Source organism: Podarcis melisellensis (assembly GCF_964234715.1).
Source record: "Podarcis melisellensis genome assembly, chromosome: 3".
Lineage (NCBI taxonomy): Eukaryota > Metazoa > Chordata > Lepidosauria > Squamata > Lacertidae > Podarcis > Podarcis melisellensis.
In genome coordinates this window covers 45811818-45835335 of record NC_138530.1, presented here as the reverse complement: position 1 = coordinate 45835335, position 23518 = coordinate 45811818, and the positions used below count along the sequence as shown (strand labels likewise).

The 23518-nt window shown below is 40.8% G+C and overlaps 1 protein-coding gene across 3 annotated transcripts in view; it reads right to left on the bottom strand.

Annotated features, from left to right (window-relative positions):
• Positions 1 to 23518, bottom strand: part of LYST (lysosomal trafficking regulator) — a 75865-nt gene that overhangs the window by 23776 nt on the left and 28571 nt on the right. Inside the window, exons 13-32 of one of the 3 annotated variants that reach the window (XM_081906739.1) lie at positions 23374 to 23515; positions 21993 to 22166; positions 20682 to 20842; positions 19478 to 19668; positions 18319 to 18564; positions 16597 to 16770; positions 16320 to 16469; positions 14974 to 15111; positions 13586 to 13784; positions 12470 to 12601; positions 8798 to 9434; positions 7661 to 7838; positions 6642 to 6811; positions 5359 to 5589; positions 4453 to 4619; positions 4191 to 4343; positions 2501 to 2692; positions 1238 to 1416; positions 326 to 532; positions 63 to 239 (exon numbers count right to left, since the gene is read on the bottom strand). In XM_081906739.1, coding sequence (XP_081762865.1) covers positions 63 to 239; positions 326 to 532; positions 1238 to 1416; positions 2501 to 2692; positions 4191 to 4343; positions 4453 to 4619; positions 5359 to 5589; positions 6642 to 6811; positions 7661 to 7838; positions 8798 to 9434; positions 12470 to 12601; positions 13586 to 13784; positions 14974 to 15111; positions 16320 to 16469; positions 16597 to 16770; positions 18319 to 18564; positions 19478 to 19668; positions 20682 to 20842; positions 21993 to 22166; positions 23374 to 23515 — 3998 coding nt within the window. The remainder of the gene's footprint in view (positions 1 to 62; positions 240 to 325; positions 533 to 1237; positions 1417 to 2500; positions 2693 to 4190; positions 4344 to 4452; positions 4620 to 5358; positions 5590 to 6641; positions 6812 to 7660; positions 7839 to 8797; positions 9435 to 12469; positions 12602 to 13585; positions 13785 to 14973; positions 15112 to 16319; positions 16470 to 16596; positions 16771 to 18318; positions 18565 to 19477; positions 19669 to 20681; positions 20843 to 21992; positions 22167 to 23373; positions 23516 to 23518) is intronic. The other 2 variants (XM_081906740.1, XM_081906741.1) reach the window with 2 other exon arrangements.

The following is a 23518-nucleotide window of genomic DNA, read 5'->3' as shown; positions in this document are numbered from 1 at the left end:
ATTTCAATGACAATTAGTCAAAAGAAGATCAATAAGAAATGCGATTGTATAGACTTACGCACCTCCCTCATAGCTTTTATAAGGTCTGGCTTTGGTGGTGCGTTGAGAGGAATATATTTGTAACCACAAAGTTTTAATGCATTCATAAATACTCCCACTGCTAACTGATCTTCATGGGACAGTTGCTCCTTGTGATCATGCATTAACTCAAATAAGTAGAGAGACAGTTTGGGCCCATGCTGAAAAGCAAAACAAGAATTGGAAGTGATTGGTTTTAAGGTCAATGGATTTCTCATTCAGTGTTAAGAAGCACCACCATGCTTACTTGCAAAGTTGGGCTTAGACAGTCTCGCAAAATTTCCTGGTGGCTGATTTCAGATAGGATCTCCAGAGTTTGCTTTCTCTCCTGTAAAGGGCGTGCTGGAGACAGAGCATGCACAAGCAATCTTCCAAGCTGCACACGAAAAGTATCCTTACATGACAAGAGAATCCTCTTCCACTGTTGCTTCGGGGTACTAGATCTACTTGTGCCCTAAAGAAATAAAAAAGTTAAGAGAACTTAACCAGATGCTTTTTCCTAATCTGACAAATAAAGCCTCTCTTTGATTTTGTACATGAAACAAAATGCAAGTAACATAATGCACTGTCACTGAATATTCCACCCCCTCCTGCCATGAATAAGGTTTCAGATATATATCCAGTGCTTTTTTTCTTAAAAAAATGTTTAGGGGTCCTCTCATTTTGCTACTCATATTGAAATACTGCCCCTCAATGAGGCCAGACTTAGATTCACAAAATGTTTAGGGGTATGTGTACCCCTGCGTACCCCCAGAAAAAAGCACTGTATATATCACATACACAAATGGAGGTAAAAGCCAAAAGCTTTAATAAAAATGGCTTCAATCAACAAGAACAAAATATAACAGGATTGGGTTCAAAAACTCTGGAATGTTTTAATACTGTGCAAGCTGGCATATCAAATCCACATTCAACAGTTACTAAATAAGATGTAATTATTTAGAAACTTTATGCAAGTTCCAATATGAAACATATTCTGACCCCAAACCTAAATACACATGTAGCCTAAGAGATAATTTTGGCTTACAGGTTAAAAGAGAACTGAGAAAATAAAGGGGGAAACCAAACTGTAAGACTTGTATATCCAGAATACATAAAGGGGGATTGAGGCAGTGGAGACAATGGGCTGCAGGAGATAACACCAAGCATGGTAACTTACAACAGATAATCCAATTCCTTCGATCATTATATTCAAAATTTCTTTCAAGAAAGCAAATTTAAGGCTAGGTTGCTCTGGTTTATCCTCCTTTTCTGCCTCTTCCATCTGTGAAACTGAAAGTCTGCTCTGCACTGGGTCCTCCATTATGTCCAGCATATCAAGGCAGTTTTCAGAAAACTCTGTAATTTTTAAAAAACATTGTTAGGTCAGTGTTAAAAATCAGATGATTCCAATCCAGAGCCATGTTCGCCCTTTTTTAAGTGACACAAGTAATATCCACTATAATGTGTATAAAAATAAATTTATCCAAGCCTGTGTTTGGCTGAATTATGCTGTAAGTTGGGGAAAATCTTGTTACTGCTTCTCTCAATGTGGGCTATTGAATTTTTCATGAATTTTAGAGTTTTGTAAGTCACCTTGCTAGGATAGTGTGCTCAGAGAGGTGGCTTAAGAACTCTTTTAAATAATACTGCAGCAAATTACCTTGAGTTGTATCCAAAGTAGATCCACAGAAATCAATGGATTTCATCAACACTGATTTCAATGGGTCTACTCCATACTGACTTCCTCACATTCTTATTAGCTAATTTGTTTAATTTTACATCCTGAAAGGGTGGCCATTTCGTAAAACTCCGTGCAACAATTCCAATCTTTCTTCTGTCTAAAAACACAACATTAACGCTTCTCATGTAAGCCAAGCAAGCCAGAAATGGAAAGGCCCTCTTCAGTTTGGCAAAACCAATGCTATGTCCTAGTGGACTGCAAAGATTCAATTAGGGAATTGGCTATTGGTAAGCTATTGGTAAATGGGATGAGTTTTAAGGTTGTTGTTGTTATTGTTATTATTACTATCCCGCCCATTGGATGCAGGTGGCACTGTGGGTTAAACCACAGAGCATAGGACTTGCCAATCAGAAGGTCAGCAGTTCGAATCCCCGCCATGGGGTGAGCGCCCATTGTTCGGTCCCTGCTCCTGCCAACCTAGCAGGTCGAAAGCACATCAACGTGCAAGTGGATAAATAGCTACCCCTCCGGCGGGAAGGTAAACGGTGTTTCCGTGCGCTGCTCTGCGCTGCTCTGGTTCGCCAGAAGCGGCTTAGTCATGCTGTACGCCGGCTCCCCCAGCCAATAAAGCGAGATGAGCGCCGCAACCCCAGAGTCGGTCACGACTGGACCTAATGGTCAGGGGTCCCTTTACCTTTACCTTACCCCACTCATTTAACATTAAAAACATCCTGATAATTTTTAAAGGAGTATTATTACCTTGATACATGAACCTGTTGGTTGACAGAACAGTAATTCTCTGTAACCTCTGTGTAAGCTCTGCCTCGGTGGCACAAACAGGGTTGTCATGACTCATTCTTCGCTGCATCATCAAATTGAGTTCATCGCTTGCAATTGTACGCATTCTCATTAGCAATGTGTCTGACTGAGCAAGAGAAAATTTTCTAGCTGCTTCAAAATGAAAAAGAAATATCAACAGAAAAAGAAATATCAATAAAAGAGCTATTGATTAAGAGCCCCAGCGCTACTGAAAAAGACTCTAGTGGTGATCAAAAGGAGGGAATCTACAATTATCTTAGGAAAGGAGAACAAATGTTAGACGATTCATCAATGTGAACTAAAAGGGGGGGGGCGGATCAGTCAGGCTAAGTGTCAAAACAGCTTCAAGAAATTTAGCTGATTTACATATCATCAAAACATTTTTGATGACACGATGCTCTAAATCTAATTCTGCAAAAGCATTTCCTGAGAAATGTTTTTTCAGAATGAGTTGGTAGGCACAGCTACCATTACTGCACCTGTATCTGTAGGGAACGAACAGAAAGCAGTTCCAAGAGGGGACAGGAGGGACGACTCCAAATTTAACAGACTGAAGGAGGAAGGCATCTCAAGTTGACCATAAGAAGGGAAATGTTGTCTTGGTAGATGAGGAATAATGGAGTCTTTCATTGCAACTGAACCTTTGTTTTAAACAAAAAATATCAGTTTTATGTGACTAATCTGTAGTATATACATACTGCAAAGTCCTTTTACAAATAAAATAAAATCAGAGTTCAAAGAGAGTCCAGAAACAGGAAAAGTTAAACTGGCACTCCAGTTCTGAAAATAGAAGTAGGCTATTGGGCTATCTAATATCCCAACTGGGTGACTTGAAGGAGATCAAATGTGCCCAAGGATATGTCTGCACCAGCTGTTTTTTGAACTCATAACAAAATAATGATGACCAGGTGCAGTCTAGGGATGGAGAGTATGTCCATTTTGGATTCTCTCAGTTTTCCATTTTTCTAACCTTAACATTCGAATCAAGTCCTCGTGAAAAATTGTTATCATCTGGGTGCTCATTTTTCCTAGCATACATATTTTTGCAAACAACCTTCCCTAATATACTGCACTTTTGTTAAGTCATTTTTGCACTCAGGTGCATTTTAATGCACACTTTCCCCTAATACCTGCATCTTTGTACACATTTTTTGCTGTACAACTGTATTACAAAATTTAGAGATGCACAAAAGGAAGGCTTGCATATTGTTTCAGGAAGGGGAAATTTGGTACACTTTCATGAGAACTGAACAGGATTTCTCCACTATCTTTAGTCGGTACCCTATCCTGATTCCTGTCTCTGATCAATGCTCCTCTTCCAGTTTGTGCTGTTTTTATGCAGTCCCAAAAAGTCTGCCTCTCCCTAGCCGGTGTCCTGCTGGTCCTCCTCTATATGAAAGGGCACCCAATTATCTGTGCGCACATGCAATGTTGTCATTTAACTGAACTGGTTCCAAATTGTATGTCCCAATCCTGCTTTGCAAAGTCCCCAATAACAACATTCACTCATGGGAAACTAACATTTTAAAAGAACATCTCCACAATGGGATAGGTTTCACTGCAAATTATGATCAGGGATTTCTAATTTCAAAGAAAAAAGAAAAAGAAAGAACTGAATTTCATTACTCACCAGCGATGCTCTGACGTTTTTGCAATATAGCCTGCTGATGTGAAGGAATTAATTGGGAGGAATTGCTTAGATCTTCTGAGTCTTGATTTGCTGCAGTTTTTATGAACTCAATGCCTGCTTGTAGGACTCTGAACTGCAAAGCAATGGCCATATCTGAAAGGAAGAGATCAAATGAACAAGCATTTCTTCAAACTGTGAAATTGTTAAAATAAATAAAGAAGTTACTTTTCAGTACATTCACACAAAGGAACTTGCGACATACTCTGTGTTCTTTCGTTCTTGCTGTTCTGAAGATGTCCAAGTAACACCATGAGATCTTCAATAATCCGAAAATACTGGGAACCTGAAGAGCTGCAGGCATGGATTGTCACTGCTACAAGTATCTGCTGTATATCACACACAAGTAACCTGTAGTCGTTTGAGATGCTGCTGCAAAGGAAGTTAAATAATTCACTTGAATTCCATTATTTTTATAAGAACGACACACATATTCGGTGCCAACTAACCTGTATCTACCCTAATCCCATTATTTGCTTGGCGATTCCTGACCTTCCCAGCCAATACTTAATTTATACATCTAAGAACCGTAAGCTTTCTAGGAAATGTCCATCGAAAGATGTTCATCCTGTACAATGACCAGCACATTCTAAACAAATGTTTATAACAGCATGCAAAGCATAAAAAGTTGAATACAGGAAACCCTATAGCAGGGGTCAGCAAACTTTTTCAACAGGAGGCCAGTCAACTGTCCCTTAGACCTTGTGGGGGGCCAGACTATATTCTGGAAAAAAGAATATGAACAAACTCCTATGTCCCACAAATAACCCAGAGATGCATTTTAAATAAAAGGACACATTTTGCTCATGTAACACGCTTATTCCCAGACCGTCCACAGGCTGGATTTAAAAGGCAATTGGGCCGGATCCGGCCCCCGGGCCTTAGTTTGCCTACCCATGCCCTATAAGAAGGACTTGTTATGCTAAGATAATAAGCACTCTCTTTGGCAACAGAATTTATTTGACCCATTACTAATTTAAGAATGGAAATGTGCTCTCCTGTCACTTGTTTACTGCTTCTTGGGACAAGACTGCCTGCTACTGGAACAAAAACTAGAGCAATCTATACAGTGTAGGAATTCTAAAATAGTAGGGACTAATCCATCACTTACTTGGCTTCTAACCCGTTGAGAGCTGCCAAAGTATTGCACAGTGCATATAGCAAGCCATTATCTAGCAGCATGTCTGCCATTTTAGAACAGGAGTTTATGATTTGCATCAGGAAACAGAGGGAGTTATGCAGCAGGATGCTATCGTAGAGGGAGTTCTCTATAAGCCCCAGAACAGGTATCACACACCACTTTTGAAAAAGTCCAGCACCTTTCACATCTTCTAAATCAAAGCTGTTAAAGGGAGGAAAAGGCAATCTGTAATGCAGCTTTAAATATGCAACAAAAATAACAATCAACCCACATCTTATTGACCTTTCTGTGTTAGGCTATTAGAAGCAAGATGGAACTTGGATTTACAAATTCGTATGCGGTTAATTCAGTCATAACAAGGTATGTGGATGAAATCAAACCTCTGACACTGAATAGCATCATGATTTGACACACAGCACTATCCTAAGTACTTAATTTGCTAGCCTAACAAGTCCTGGGATTTAATAATAAGAGATAACAAATTCAATTCAGCTTCTGTATTACAGGACAGAGAAAAATCACATTAGTAGAAAAACTAAAAATCTTATTGGCTATGATAAACCCTACTGGCTGTGATAAATCATTCTGCTGCTGGCACCATCATGAACACAAAGGCAGGAAAATCTTTGCTATAAATAAAATAACTTGGCCACAAACAGAGACTTTGATACACTGCAGGGATTAGCAGTGAAACAATTAGATCAGAGGTGAAAAACCTGCTCTCCTTTCCTTTCCTTTCCAACACCAGTAGACTCTCACTAGTAGAACTAAACCCTCGGGGTTCCAAGTCTACAATTCTGTGATTCTCCTGGAGCCTGCCTACACACACACACACACACACACACACACACACACACGTCTTGCCCAGGGTATCTTTAAAATTGGGAGAAACCCTGGAGAAGATTTTGCGCATGTAAAGGGGGAGGAGAGGAAATTAAAGAGCTGTTTCACCAATGGAACACTATTAGAGCTGCTTTGGATACAACCAAATGAGCCTAATCTGGCCAAATAGAACACAAGGAGTGTATATTTCACAAAACAAAATAAGGATTGATGAAATGGTTTTCTTTGAGGTGCGCTAATGGAACTGGAGTTGAACTGTTTATAGCATAAATTGATTTATTCTGAGTGGGCCTTTGCAGGGAAATGAAGGCCCTTGGCAAGCAATTTATATTTGCCTACAGCATACTGCCCAATTTTTAGCTCAGCTAAAAATAAGTTAATCTATAGAGGATAAAAAAAATATTAGTTACTCTTCATCAAGACCGACTGATCGACCAAACAGCATTTCCATGAAGCATTCCATAAGTTCTTGAGTGCCTTGGTGAAGATATAACTGGTTAGCTAACAAAGAGAAACCACGATTCTTCAGGAACTTCTCCTTTTGTTCCCTGGTTGCTCTGATGAAATACGTGTCCAAAAGCTGAGGGAACAGAAGAATGATTTTAAGTTATTCATTGTGAAATTGTTTTTCTAAAACTATTTAAGGTAGCAATCATGCTATTGCTTGTGGCAGTGAATTCCATATACACATTTAATATAATTATACTTAATATATATTGTACTTATTTCCCACTCTTGCATGGGAATTCTGGTGGTTTCCCATTCAGAGAATAGAAGATATATATATATATATAAAACAATGCTCAGGATTTAGGTTTGATGAGGCCCTAAGCTACTGAAGGTAATGGGGCCCTTTATATGTCCAGCTGTCCTTTGTCAACAACAAATTGTCACTATTTTTTGTGTTGAATATATGGTAATTTATGGACCTAATAGGTATCTAAAGCCATTTGCACATAACAAATAGGAGCCTACACAACACAAAACACTGTTGCTGTATGTAGGCTTTATTTGTTTTTTATCTTATATTTTGGAAATGTACTTCCAGTGGTTGTTTTTTTTACTTTAAATTCTTTTGGGGGCCCCAAGAGAGTGGGGCCCTAAGCTACAGCTTGTTTAGCTTATGCGTAAATCTGGCACAGACAATGCTGCATGATCGTGTGCTTCCAGGCCATTCGCTGGCATTCATTCATTTTATAAACTACTTTTTTATACCATATTCTAAACCTACAGCTAGTCAACTTCATTGGGTGTCCCCTATTTTTAGTATTATGGTAGTGGGAGTGAGAGAAGATGTTCAGGAAAGGTCCTTAGTTACATCTTTGGTTGTGACCCATGAGATTGCTTAAGCAGTTTAATCAGGCTGCAAATGTGTATATTGTACTTTTACACAAACACAAATAAGCACACACAAACATATTTTTCCTACTTTAATAACTCCTTGTTGTATGAGAGGAGACGGATGGTTCACAAGAACTATGAGAACATCTGGCTGAATAAGCTTGTCCATCACATCTTGAAGCATGACATCTGGCAAGATCAGAAGTACTCTCCTCAAGAGCTGATAAAAACCACAGCATACGAGTACGAGGCAGTCTTCTGTTGATCTGATCGGAAGAAGAGAGTTTATTACTAAGATGCCCTTTGTGTTTATTGTTGCACAGTAGTAGAAGATTGCAGCCACTGCCAGAATAAGTGGGGGCTGGAATGTAACAAGAAGAATGGTAATCCACTTGCTTCTGCCTCAGCTGCACCATGTCTTACACCCAGTAGAAGAGAATGAATCTCTTTAATAGAAAGTTATCTTAATAGCTCCACTCTTTATATAAAACTCTACAGCACGAGTCCTATCCAAAAGGAAAGTTCCAATATGTAATTAATGAACACAATCACATGGAGAATTGTGTCTTGTGAAGGGGCACAAATTACCAGACAAACGGTGGTTGCTGAAAACACCACTACAGTAGAATAAAATAATCCAGATCGCATGCATGCATACATATAAATAAATAGTATATTTCTCTGTGTGACTGCATATTAAGTGGTTTATTGTGTCCCCAAGGTCCTGCAAAATAGGTCCATTTCACACATATATAAAAAAGCCCATTCTTATACATCCCCTGCTGCAATTCTGTGATCCCGAACGGCTTTCGTGTCCTTCTCAAACTTCTCCTTTAAAAAAAAAAGAGGCCATAGCAATTTCTACACTTTGCCCATGCCTACATGACATGAACCCAAGGGTTGATCATGGATTCATGCAGCCCTCAGTTCCAAAAAGGTTAACCACTCTTGTTCTAAGGCAGTTGTGGGGAACAGTTTGGCTCTCTAGCTGCTGCTGAACTACAACTCCCATCAGCCCCAGCAAGCATGGTCAATGGCCAGGGATAATGGGAGCTGTAGTTCAGCAACATCTGGAGGACCTGAGGTTGCCCACATCTGTTCTGAGGGATTAGTCACCTAATATTTTGGGGCTACTTTTGTCCACAAAATCAGCCAAGCAAAGTTCACTTCTTGCCAAGTGAAAACTGCATGAATGTGAGAATTATAAACTTTCACATCCACGTACCTATCAGCAGTGCTTTCGGATTTCAGAGGAGCCTGTTTGCTAGTCGAGGAAAAAGCGAGATGTTCCCAGTCTTCCGAAGCTACACTCTTATCAGCCAGGCTTGGCCAACGAGCAATGGTGGATCCACTATGAGCTGAAAAGGCTAATCCCAAACCTGCAAAGTTGCCATGACTTTTCTGAAAGGTAGACAACCCTTTCAGATTGTCAGGACGCCTCAGGGACAATGCAGGTGCAGCGCCATCTTCACTAGATTTCATTCCTGTGTTTGCTTCTTGGTTCTCTGAAGGCTTGTCCAACATTTCCACCTCTTCCTTTGAAATATCAAATGTCTCAGCAGAAGTCAACTCTCCCACATTTACAACTGTTTTTGCAGATTCACAGCTACTGAGTAAATGCACCTCCTGCATCATTTTAAAGACCTCCAAGCTCTTTACGAAATTATTTTTATGCAGTAGCTCATCTACATCAGTCTTTCGAAGTATATTCAAGTTCTCAACACTGCTGCCCATGTTCCCACAGAACCCTTTTCGGTGCATTTGTGGAGAGGAAGTGAGAGATGTTGGTAGGCTTTTACACCGCCGGTCAGGTGCCTGAGGAACTGCTGTCTGTAGTTTGCTGATTTCAGAAGAATCATTTCCTGAGAAAACAAATATGGCAAGTGCTATTCTCAATTTTTTTTTTTTACATCAGTCCTTAATGAAAATATTACAGTGGAACCTTGGTTCTCTAACTTAATCTGTTCCGGGAGTCCATTCAACTCCCAAAATGGTTTGAGAACCAAGGTCCGGCTTCCAATTGGCTGCAGAAAGCTCCTACAGCCAATCAGAAGCCGCGGAAGCCGCGCTGGGCGTTCGGCTTTCGAAAAAGGTATCAAGGTCAATGGCTACTAGCAGCTGGAGGTAGCAATCACCAGTTGCTGGAAATCATGGGAGAGGAGAGAGCTCTTGTGTTCATGTACTGCTCCCTGTTTTCCCACAGGTATCTGGTTGGCCACTGTGAGAACAGGATGCTGGACTAGAGGTCCAGTGCTTCTGAAGAAAACCTAATACTGTTCTTCGCCCATTATTTAAGTTCACTCACACTCATTCATCTTTACTGTCTTCCTTGTCAACAACCAACTCCTCTCTTAACGCTACTCTAGGGAAGAAATTTCACCAGCACTTTCCCACCTAATTTAACTGAAATTAACATGCCCACTGAACAAAAGTGGCCTGCCTTATTAGTAGTAGTTACATGTTCTGCCTGTTCCGGCGTTCGGAAAATTTGCTACCTCCAGCTGCTAGTTTGTAAATTAAATATTATTTTTGCATAATAAAAGCAGTATGCCACTGTTTTGAAGGTTGGTAGTGTACTATTAACAGACGCGGGTGGCGCTGTGGGTTAAACCACAGAGCCTAGGACTTGCCGATTAGAAGGTCAGAGGTTCGAATCCCTGCAATGGGGTGAGCGCCCATTGTTCGGTCCCTGCTCCTGCCCACCTAGCAGTTCGAAAGCAAGTCAAAGTGCAAGTGGATAAATAGGTATTGCTCCAGCGGGAAGGTAAACGGCGTTTCCGTGCGCTGCTCTAGTTCGCCAGAAGCACTTAGTCATGCTAGCCACATGATCCGGAAGCTGTACACCAGCTTCCTCAGCCAATAAAGCGAGATGAGCGCCGCAACCCCAGAGTCGGTCATGACTGGACCTAATGTACTATTTTACCTAATGTATTTTACCTAATGTACTATTACTTGCTGCTGATAAACTGAAGGTGGAAACTTATTTGGCATCTTATAAATATATTTTCACATTGCTACGTATTTGCATCAATGCCAAAGGGACTAAAAGGGAGTGCTTAAATTTTCCTTGCCACTGTTTCTCCAGTCCAAACACACATTTTTTCACTAGCATGGTCTCAAACACGAGTAATCAGGGATTTTGAACTTTGAGTGGGACATCTACACTGGGGGTGAGAGACCACAGCTCCGTTCCAAACATTTGTTTGTTAACATGTATTGTGTCCCTAAAGCAGAGGCTCTAAAGCATAATAAGTCAGGACCTTTAGATAGAAAGGACTATATTTCATAACAGTTACCTACAACAAGCTACTGAAGAATATCTATTTCTTGAAAAAGTTTCCTGCCGCATTATAATTAATGTCAGCTAAATATAGGCTGTTAATTGGTTTCGCACACAAAGTGTTCATACAGCATTTTATATCATGCCTCCAAAGTAAAACGGATGTCACACATGTCTTCTGAGTCATGCTTCAGTACACAAGGCAAGCAGCACCAGGACTAGTTGGAAATACTAAATACAGAATGTTCCCGGACTAAACTGGTCTTGGGCATAGAATATCTGTGTAATTTGACATTTCTGTGGCTGTTTAAGGTGTGAAGCCTGTCATAAACAGATTTGCCCAGCACACTTCCCACCAGACATCAGCAGAGCTGAAACACAGTTGGCAGTGAAGCAAGCGGAATTGGCCCTGAGTCTTGACTGATCAGCAACACAAGATTGTTCTAGGTAGATTAAGTGTAGGTTGCTGTATACAGAGACTGCTGTGGGTCCCCAGATCTGTTTGCATCCTCTCAGCAGACCAAAGCCAAAACTCTCAGTTGCTCACATAATGCCATGCGCATGTGCATGATTTCCCTTTCTTATCTTGCAGCTGTGTAAACAATCCAGCATCACAGCCAGAGCTTCGCATTACATACAGAAACTCACAGAGACAGATTTCTGAAAATGAATGACCGATACCCTCAAACAATTTCTGCATTGAAGAGAGAAATGGAAGTGGAAGATCTTCTCCCAATATCTCCCAAATTGGACATGCACACTCACTACACTTTTGGAAATGCACACACTTCGTTAATCGCTATGGGTGGTAGGCAGATAAGTTTTACTGAGAGTAGATCTACTGAAATTAATGGCCCTAATTTGTGCTGATTAATTTCATTGGGTCCACTCTAAGTAAAATGTAGCTGAATATCACCCCTTGCTTTCAATTTAATCTATTTTTTACAAGTGTTAAATATCAGACACCCTTACATTAATGTTAGAAGTTCCTACATCTCTGCTAGGAAAATATTCTTTAAGAAACAGATAAAAAGTTCATGGAAGCTTTAAAGAGGGTTCCGGAATTTTCTTTAGTGTGTAGGAGTGGCACTCTAGGCTCGATTGGTGTCAGCTTGTAAACAGCTTGTATGTAATAGTAACAGAACTGCTTGTGCAACCAGTCAAGCAAGAAAGAAGCTCCTGACTGTGAATTTAAGTATGACTCCTGTTCTTGTCCTCTGCCTCTGGGGAAAACTCTGCTACAAACAGTAAGAAGTGGCTTTATTGAGGTGCTACCACACAAGCAGTAAAGAGCAGCGGAAATGTGTGGGCGGTAACCTCTAATAATCTCCTGGAAGCTATTCCCATGTCCATCAGGCACCAAACATTAGCAAGAGCTTTACCACCAATTCTGCCAAGGCTGGATTCACATACTATTAGGCAGGTCAGCTGCACCACTAGAAAGTCTGCAATGCGCACCCTGCTCCAGTCTTCTCTCCTAAGGCAAGTCAGGAACAGTGTATCTACTTCACCACCACAGCTGCCTACACCAGCCTGAATCAGTCCCTTTAAGCTTCTGTGCTGCAGTACTCACTTCACTGTAACTTGGGAAGGTCAGGTCTTGTGGCAATTACTTACTTTCTTGGCAAACAGCTGAAAATCCAGTTGGACTTGTAATTGCCAGTGCTGGACTGTCAATAGATTTTCCGCCACTGCTGGAATTCCTCAAATACATAATGGATTGGACCTTCTCTTGGAAAATGTTGCCATCTAGAAAAAGCAAACAAGGGAATTTAACATCTCAGAAGATTTCATTCCTTGCACAGAATTTAAGTGGAGACATTGAACTATGCTAAGTCTTGACCAGTATTGTGATTCATCGGAGTCACTCTGAACGAATGTATTAGAAGGTGTTGACAAAGATGCAGTGTAATCCTGTGTGTTCATAAGTTCATCTTACCAAGCTCAACGACACACTCTACAAACCTACAAAATTGACTCTTCAGTGTCTGTACATGCAACAAAGACCTTCGGCTTTAATTCTAATCAGGCTAGTAAGTAACCCTCTGAATTTAATGGTACTTCTAAAAAAGCCATGCCTATCTATGACAGTTTATCTCAGCTGCAAAGAGATTAAGCATTCCACTCCTGCAATCCTTAAGAGACACACGAAACAGCTAATATCCAAGGTTCCAAAGCACAGAGCAACTTTGATTAAGTCACTTTTTAAGGCCTCAAATCCTTTATCCTTAAAATCAGAAGATTTATTTTGCAGGTACAGTGGTACCTCGGAAGTTGAACAGAATCCGTTCTGGAAGTCCATTCGACTTCCAAAACGTTCGGAAACCAAGGCGCAGCATCCTGCAGCCAATCGGAAGCAACATCGGACGTTCGGGTTCCAAAGAATGTTCGCAAACCGGAACACTCACTTCCAGGTTTGCAGTGTTCGGGAGCCAAAATGTTTGACTCGCAAAGTGTTTGGGATCCAAGGTACAACTGTATTAGCTTTTTACAAATATGTCAAATATGTTGAACATCAAGCTCTGAATTCAATACAATAGGGCTGAGAGCCTAAAAATCTGCTACCATTAACCAATCAGAATGCAAGTATGAATATAATCTGGGGAAACAAATCAAGAGTAGAAGCTATAAAACTAAGGGGGAAGGGATTGAAAAAAGGTAAACTGCTATGTTTCTGTAGTATTAATATAGTTAGTTTCTTATTTTCTAATTCAGGTCAAAACAATACTTTACCTATGTGCAGGGAAAAGTAGAAGTCTCTGGGATTGTGACATACATATGTATTAGTAGGAGGGTGAACTGCTAAGAGAAAATTGAAGATCAGTGCCAGCAATTCCAGATCTGGGGGAGAACCAAGTACTTCTTCAATTATTTTCACAAATGATGTGCAAACTTCTGTAGGCATAGATGTGAAGTTTTCTTCTTCCTGCTCCTAAGTGAGAAACAAAGAGAGAAACAAATAGAGTCCTACAAAATCACAATTTCCTTCTGTGTACTGTTCAAGGATATATATCTGACGAAACTGTATTCCTTTGTTTTACCTGTACTCACACTTCTAGGATGCATGCATGTATAGCAGAGGGCATGTTACAGTATTATGTACAGCTGCCATTTATAACCTTTTCCAAGAAACGGTCAGAAAACTCCCTGCTGGCAATGGTTTATGTATCCCTTTCAAAACAGGAGATTGAATCAGATCCATTGACCCCTTCAAAATCTAGAATTTTTAGAAGTATCTGTAAGGTAATTACTCTGGGATGCCAATTCTCAACACTTAAGGTTTAGGATCAATTGACAATGTTACAAGCATGGTCCTGCAGACACTGGCATTATAGCTTGCAGCACTAAGCTCCACCCTAACTTGTGCGCGTGTGTGATCCAATGGAAACTTGCTATCAAGCAATTTTGAAACCTAACGTAATGCGTATCTACTATCTCAGATATAGCTATCATCTGCATTAACTGGCATCTGTGGCGAATATTCCAATGAAGCATGAGGGACCTACAGACCAGGAAAGTTAGAAGCGCATACTTTTTGTGGTGCAAGGTCATCTCAAGTCCTGTTCAGATATACTTTCAAGGAGCAACATGAGTAGAAAAAGGCTGTGGAGCTATGTACCTGTACCCCCCCTCCCCCAATCATCACATAGCTCTGCTGGCTTCCACATGTTCTAGTGTAACTTCTACAGCAGGAGAGCCTTTTCTAATTATGAAGGTTCCCCATTTGATTAAGCACTCTGGAGTAATGGGGTTCTAAGTAGCACAGGGAGACGCCACTGGTAGAAAGGGCTATCTGTTACAAATGTTACACCAGAACACCAGCAAAAGCTGCCTGATATCAGGAGTGGAGTTGTAACAGTTAAATAGGGCTTATGGCATTTGCAGATCTAACTAAAAGTCACATCATAAATCAGATAGCGGCATCAGTGGAAGTTGGGAAAGCCGGACGGCTTTCACTATTCAACAGTTTCTGTTCAAAATCATCACTATCTGTAATATCTTTATTAATAGGGTTGGAGAAAGAGGGGGAGTGTGAGTCAGATGCTGTGAAGCATCATGTACGTGTTCACTCTTACAGACAAGCATCTGAAACATTCAGAACAAAGGTTGTGGTGCCTTACCTGCAGAACCTGGCATGTCAGCAGGAAGTGATGCACAACTTGAGCTTTGAGGAGCTGCTTAATGTTAAACGTCTGCTGCCAATGATCATCATGGATAAGGACTTCCAGAGCTGATAAGAGTGTTTCCCAAACACCTGGCTGCAAAAAGAGAAGTAGTCTTAGGCACACAAAAAAATCAAAATGAAGTTAGAAGCAAGTTGCCATCAAAACTGTATTGGCAATGATGGTAGAAAAAAAAACCTGTAGCCAGCAAGGCAACCCAAAACTTCAGAAATCTAGATTGTTAGTGGGATGTCAATGAAAAACATCCTGTGCGCTTAGCATAACAGCGGTCACAAATGCATGCAGGACTTACATTTTACATCTAGACAGCAGCAAAATATTTGTTAGGCTTCCCTCTAAAGTACTATTAGCACCAGTCCAACATTTGGACCTGAATTCAGACCTGAAAATGATTGTGAATCAGAAGTTTGCATATGCTCCTGCTGAGGCTGTATTTTCTGGTCAAACTTGTCTAATAACCATTAAGAATTATGAAGATTGTTCAGGAGGATGGGGCTTTTCTGCACTTTTAACTATTTCCTAAACACAGGTACAGGTGACAACTGCATCTTCTGCCTCCTGCCCCAGTTCTCTTCACAAAGCAGGGAGGATATATTATGTTTACCTTCTCCAATGTGCTCTTAAAATCATTGGTTATAGATACTGGTATAGCAATGAAAGCATTTACACAACAAATACAGATTTGTTTTAACACCACTGGAGAAATTTCACAAAGGAAAAAATTTGCCAGGGGAACCATGAAGAGAATAGGTAACTGACCTGCCTATAGGTCAGCAGGGCACCTTTGAGCACTATGGCGCTTCCCAAGCACCACAACCCCTCCACATTTTTTTCTTAAAATTGAGAGGACCCTGCGGTTTAGCTGGAACAGTATTTGGGGCATTTGGAGGTGCCCACTTTGGAGGAGGGTTCTGAGCACTGCCATTTTCTTCTTCTGTAAAATGGGTATTTTGTGGTGCTCCTGAGTTTCAATTCAAATGTACCCTTGGGTCCCTAAAGGGTTGAGATCCCCTACATGAATTAAAAAGCAAATCCTTTCTATATAAGTGCACATTCAGAAGACAAGCCAACTGCTTGTTCTGGACAGGGCTGCACACCCTAAAGGATAAAATGCATAGCTTGGGGGTATTCTTGGATATATCTTGGTCATTAGAGGTCCAAGGAACCTTGGAAACCACGTCACATTTTCTAGAGGAAATAAAGAGATATTAAATTCTGGTAACAACCATATTTTAACTTTGATTTAGTTGTGGAGCAGTCATGTTCTGATCTGTGCAAATCACCTGGGCTTTAGACCATATCTTCCAATCAAGTAGCAGCTCTTCCAATAGTTTGACATCTTGAATCACCGCTCTAGACTCTACATCTAGTATGAACTGCCCATTTTCATTCTGATGAATCATCTTCTCACTGCAGCACCCTGCAAGGAGAGTCTTGCAAAGGGATAACAAAGAGATTCAGTTTTCTGAAGTTAAGAACCAGAAGTGAATGTGAAAAGTAGACCAACGATTTTGCCAAGATCAGTCAATGCAAAGAGAAGGTTTCAGCAGAGCACCTTACCTGCAAAATATGAAATCCAACAATACATTTGGGCTTTATCAACACCTGATGAATCATGGAATAACCATTGCAGTTTTCTAACTCATGTATTCTCTGCTGATTGTGTTTGGTTAAGGCAAGGATAACTTTCAGAGCTAAAGCTTGGGTTTCTTCACAGTCGCTGATTTCCACAACCTAAAAATAAGCCAATATGCCGCTTAAGTAATAAAGCATGTCTGACGGAGTGTTACTTCAGTGTTACTTGTCCTGCCCCACATGGATTATCTTGTTACAGTTATCATGGAGGAGCTATTTCATCTGCAAGCTCTTGGTCTCTACTGGAGGCACATTTTAGGCCTTTTCTGCAGGGGTTGATTTGTAAAGGGAGACTAGACCATGTGCAATCCTATCACCAAGCAAGGCACTGGACAGAATAAGTAATACCTATTACTTAAGGGACGCGGGTGGCGCTTTCGTCTAAACCACAGAGCCTAGGGCTTGCCGATCAGAAGGTCGGCGCTTCGAATCCCCACGACAGGGTGAGCGCCCGTTGCTCGGTCCCTGCTCCTGCCAACCTAGCAGTTCAAAAGCACGTCAAAGAGCAAATAGATAAATAGGTACCACTCCAGCGGGAAGGTAAACGGCATTTCCGTATGCTGCTCTGGTTCGCCAGAAGTGGCTTAGTCATGCTGGCCACATGACCCAGAAACTGTACACCGGCTCCCATGGCCAATAAAGCGAGATGAGCGCTGTAACCCCAGAGTCGTCCGCGACTGGACCTAACGGTCAAGGGTCCCTTTACCTTTACCTTTAATGCCTATTTAGGCCACCCTTGTAGTGTGTTTCAAGTGCTTCAAGAGTGCCTCAAGCAAATTGGGAAATGGCCATGCTGGAACTACCCTTCCTCTCCCATGCAGTGCCCTGGACTTTACAGTGGTCCACTGGATGTCACCCATTATTAATTAAAGTGATTATAATCCAGTGCTCCTGAATCTGTGAATAGCATAGTCTCTGAAGGGCAAAATCCAAACCCGGGGATGCGGGTGGGGAATGTAAGGGTGGGGCCTCTGCCACATCCACAGCCTTGCCATGCTTACAGACAAATTGTTTCACCATCCTGGAGTTGGCATGGCAAAAGGGCAGGGGGACGGGGGACGGGACCCTGCTATTTTTCCAGTCAATTCCATTTTAGTCATGTTGCTTTTCTTCCTAATTAAAAGACTTCCAACCTACACATCCAAACCAAAACAAATTTTGAAACACTTTGCAAGAAGTGGTAGGTTAGGATTTCATTATGGGCAGTATTGGGCAATCAGCAAATGAGTAAGAACTTAGGTTTTAATTATTTAATTAATGCTCAAAGAATTGCTGGGCCTTTGGGGAGGGGGGAAATCACTGCATGTAAACTGCAGCTTCCCCACCCATACCTTATGTGTCACATACACTGCTATAGATGAAATGTAGCAGGGTATACACACAAAAAAAGGTGCAATATCCCTGATTCTAGTTCTGCTTATAGCTTACAGTAGAAAAACAACATTTATTTACTGACAGCATTTTCCTTATACCTCCATTAACAACAATGCTCCTTACTAGTAGCCCTATGAGGTGCCTGTCTGGGAGCAGCCTGGGTTTCATGCACCCGTTCACTTTATTTGCTTCCTCACATACTAGCAATCAAAAGACCTGAAAGTCTGCCATGACAAATGCACTAAGAGGGAAAGCAATTTTTCAGCATCTTACCCTGGCAAAAAGGAAGACAAAGGACCCAGTTCCACCAATCTCGTGCAGTATTCCCTGAAGACCTTTGTATTCTGCCGGCTGTAGCATTTTCAGGTAATAAGGATCTGGCAAATTGCTTTGTACTTCTTTTGAGCTGAAAGGTCGTTGGGAAGAAATGGTTTTCGCTTGACCTTTAAGCCTGATTACTGGCTCATAGATTGTATAGTGGCCAGGGCAGCAAGTGGTGTAAACAGTAGCAAGGCTTTCCTGAAATACAAGACAACATTAAAGGAGCTTGCAGCTTTCACCCAAATCACCACTTTGCTTTTGAGCTTCCACTGTCATGGTCGGCACAGCAGTTCATCCCTACGCATTTAACAAAATGATACTAGCCTTTCAGAAATGTAACTATGAGTTGGGATACATGGAAAACAAAGTTAAGTTATAGGGTAGAAAGGAGACAACCTACAGGAGATAAGTTAGGAATAAATAAAGGTTTCTTAGGGAGACAAAATGAATCTGAATAAGTTGAGGAGTGTGTTTTGAGATATTTGTACCATAAGTTAGATTCACATCTCGCTGCATTTCATTTTGCCATATCCCCTCTTCTCCACCTATTCCATTTGTGGTCTTTGGAATTTGTTTTGGGGTTGTTGTTGTTTTGCAATAGCAGCATTAACAGAACTATTGTGGCAGCAAAGACTGCCATATGCATTGAATTTTAGATCAGGATGTGGCCTGAGATGGCCTGGGCACAAATGGTATTCCCAATAAAATGTGGTCACAGAAAGTGTGGTTAAAACCAAATTCAAGTCAAGTGACCTAGGGCACACATCACAGATACACCAGGGCTTGGGAGCCTCTGGTAGCCAAATGTTGCTGCACTATAACACCCATCTGCCCAAGCAAGAATGGTTATGGATGATTGGAATTGTGGTTCAGCAACATCTGGAGGGGTCACCGGTTCCCCACACAGGCCTGAGACAATAAGACTTTGGGTAGGAGAGAAACACTCTTGGTATTTGTTACTTGCCCTGAATACTTGAGACAAATTAGGCTATGCTTCTAAAATAAATGTCACCACTGAGCATTGTGGCTTACAATTTCTCATTCATTTTTCATGCTGTAATGGGGAAAAGAGAGAGAGAGATTTAGTACTGTACTAGGATTACAAACTTACCGTTAAAGGTCCAGTGTCCACTTCTCTCTTTGTCATTAGGAGTTCTTTGATTTGTTCACATTGCAGAATTTCTTTATCTATGTATTTGGTATAATCACTTATTGTTTTGCCATATTTGCAAGGCATTACAGAGGTAAAGTCTGGTCCACAAGAATAAAGATAAAATGCTTCTTCTGGCCCAATTTTTGCACCTACAAAAACAAAAACATGTGTTTCAATATATGCTGCCTCGTGTACCATAAATAATACTTCTATTGTAGCTCACCAATTTCTTAGTTCATAAGTGATAGACAGGTCCCCATAGGTTTGTTTCTCATATTACACTGCACATGTGGATGACATGCCTGCATCTGCATTCAAAGAAGCAACGCAAGATGTGAAGCCACAGGAACTCCCATGGCATGCAAGGTGCAAATATGTATCTTCAAGGATCAATGGATTTGCAGTGGCCAAAATTCATGAGCCACCGGCTAATATACTTTATTACTTCTATGGAACGAGACCGGAATGTGTGGTATCTGTCACAAGGCAAGAACAAGCCGAACAACACAGTCTAAGTTGCACACTGCTTCAACGATGGTGCTAAAGTTAAAAACAGACCTATTCCAGTTTACAGCCCCAAGAATCTTTCAAAGTGGCTTAATAAAAAGTCTTCCATAATATCAGGAACTGAAACAATGTGGTTTCCATGTGGCACCACAATGACTCAAGACAGTGCTCATGGCCTCACACGCAATCTTCCCCCAGCAACACTCTTTGAGTCACCTTTTGGCAGCCACCTTCCAGAAAGCAGCAGTGTTATTTATTTTAGTAGGAAGACTTATATCCTGCCTTCAAGGCAGCTCTTATTAAAAAAAACAATGTTTAAAGGAGCAAAATATATGAAAAAAGGAAACCAGGATTTGCAGCTAAAGTGTCACAGAAATACAGAATTCTAGTCGCTGGAAACTACAGGAAGGAGAGTGTTTGTTGTGCTTGCAGGTTTCCTACAGGCCTCAGGCTGGCAACTAAGAGACCAGGATGCTGGATTAGATGGGCCATTGGGCCTGATCTAGCAGGCTCTTCTTTTGTTTTAATTGTCTTTTTTTAGGTATAAGAACTATGGCATGGCACTAATAAAGTTTTTAAAACATCTTTCGTATCTGGCACCAGTTTAGTACAAGATAACCAGCAACACATAAGGGAAAAAAACCAAAAAACTTACCATTGAAGAGCAGAAGATTTCCCAGGTCCCATCTTCCAGCCAGCTGCAAATACTCATCTTGGGATGATGTATAATGGCCAGTCATACAGAAGGTCTTGTTGCTGTCAGAAGATAAGCTTGTTTTCCTCGGGAGGGTATAATCTAAACTAATTTCAGGTTTTCTAAGAAAAAGAAGAAAGCTTTAGTATATCCTGAACAATTTCAATTGAATAGCGAGAGTGATTAAAGGGCTTATAATAGGTAATTTCACTTCTTCTGTGATAATTAAACTGAAAGCTGTGTAAAATAAAATTGAAGCCATCTCCTACAATTGGCTCCACACCCCTACAGGGTACTTCAGATACCCTGACAGTGCTTCAAATATACCTGCTGTACCTATCATTCCTAGATCACCAGATGGCTGGGCCCACAGCCTCAACCTCCGCAGTAACCATTCCTGCTGCTACCCTACTCTGGTTCAAGCAGCCAATTAATATAGAGCTTCCTCACACCAGGCCCAGCAAATACTGAGGATGTTCTTTGGTAGACTAACAGGAACATCTCTCACTGAAGCAGACCAAAGAACCACACAAAAGCAAATGGGTATAAATGTATCAGTCATGTGTCTGATATATTAAGAATAAAGACTATAATGCATACTTCAAGGGGGAAACAATAATATATAAGTCCACTTAACAGTGAGACTAGAGAGATGCAAGATCTTTAGGGCAGGTGCTTGAAGAAGGTTATTTAACATCCTCTTCTTCCCCATGCAACTTTACTGTCAAAGCCATGTCAACAGTCAAGCCTGCTCTCTGCTGCAGCTGCAAGCAAGCAAGCAAGTGCACCTGTATTCTGACTTCACCATTACCTACCCACTTGCCCTAGAACAGATTCTCATTGCCAGTTCTACACTGCCACCTCCACCTTCCAGGTCTGCCTGCCATTAGCTCTTTCATACAGTATCAGCCGAGTACGAATCTGGGTGCATTTTTACACCGCCTTGTCTATATGAAAGTGCCGCTTATAAATATTTAATAAAATTAATAAAAACAATCACAACAATTTCATTGGCATTTATGGTTGCAAGTGGAGCTTTAATTAGGATGGCACGTCGTACAAAGAGCTCATTTAAGGATACTGAAGGATTCCAGCAACAATAGTTTAACAGAAACAGATGGGTAAGCAACCACTCCATTATTTTGGCTGTGAGCATTTCTTTGTCCTCCTCCTCCTCCATATTTCATCATGTTCCAATTTAGAGAGAAGGCAAATGCCTCTAGAGCTTCTTTAATGATAATAGTTCTATCATTTACCACACTGGGGAATTACCTCTGACCAGAAATCCATAAGGACAGCGTTCCATGGATGTTTTTCTTGCTTTCTGGCTGTTGCAGGTATGTCAGTGCCATATGCTGCCACGTGCCTACAAGGAATGTGTTCTCGGGGGTTTCCGCTTGTGCTAATAGCCCAGCTTTCATTTCATCGTTTGGGTCCATACACATACTATGAAAATAGGAGAATATGCCAGTCTGTCATCCTTTTAAATTGCAGTATGTTTTTAAAATTTATGCATAAAATACTACTCTGGAACACTATGTTGGGTTTCCAATACATACAGACTTTGGCATGTTTTCATTGCTTTTATAGTTTGTTAGTGACAAAAATACTATCTGCCGCTCATTTTCTAGGTTTCTGCCTACAACTAATTGGGGCATTTCCCCCCTTTTTCTGTAATAGTTCTTTGATGCCTGGATCCTCTGCTTCTCCACTATACCTCCCCCTTAGTTATTACTGTTTAAACAACAGTGCTCCAGTTCATTGCCATCTCCTCATCATTACACTGTGACAAGATGATCAGAAATGACCTAAATGTTCTCCTGGTTTGCTTTTCACTTCAAGAACAAGAATTGTAGGCACAAACCTCGCCACCTGCATTATTATGGATGCTTGAAACTGTTCACAGCTATTGTTTTATCCCTCTACTGCAGTGTAATTTTTCAGTCAGTTTATTGTCTATCCTGCTTTTTTTTTTAACACAAGAAAATATTCAAAGCAACTCAGAGCACATTTTTCTGTTTCATTCCTCTTTATCCGGATACTACATGGCCCAACTGTGCCTTCAGTAATAAGGTAAATTAATCCTTTTTTCCCCTAATGTTCACTTTTGTAAGTCTTGAAAATCTTATTTATCACACTGTACAGATTTCTTCTCCAACTAGGCTCCGGGAAATACAATTGCCAGCATGGTATTACCAATTAAAACTGATCTAAAACAGACGATGGGTAAAAATCATCTGACCCATTTTATGCATCTCATTCCCTGAGCTCCAAGCAGAAACAAGACTGACTGCAGTTAGTTAAAAATAAATAAGAATCATTGCTAAGAATTCTATGATCTCCTGATAATGTAACACAGGCAACCCACCATTTATGCAGTCCAATATGTACACAACTGTGCACACATGAATCGCGCTGAACCCCAAAACATCACAAAAAGGGGTGGAATGGGGTGTTTGCAGGCTTCTTCAATGGGGATTCAAATATACATTATTTGATTGACGGGTGTGGTAACTCAGAACATAACCTCCGCGTAAATGGGAGGTTGCCTATATTGTGCTTAAAATTCCCTGAATGGGACCCTACATTAAACCTACTAGAACAGAAGATGAAATAATGCATTTGTCAGTGTGTATAAACAAGTTTACAGTACCGAAATGTGAAACTTCCAGTGTTCACATTCGCCCACACTTGGATCATCAATGCTTTGGACCCCAGTGAAAATATATGAAGGCAACCATCTTCAAGAAGTTTGTCTCCTAAATTGAGGTGGTCAATTCCAGCTTTGCTTTCTTCTA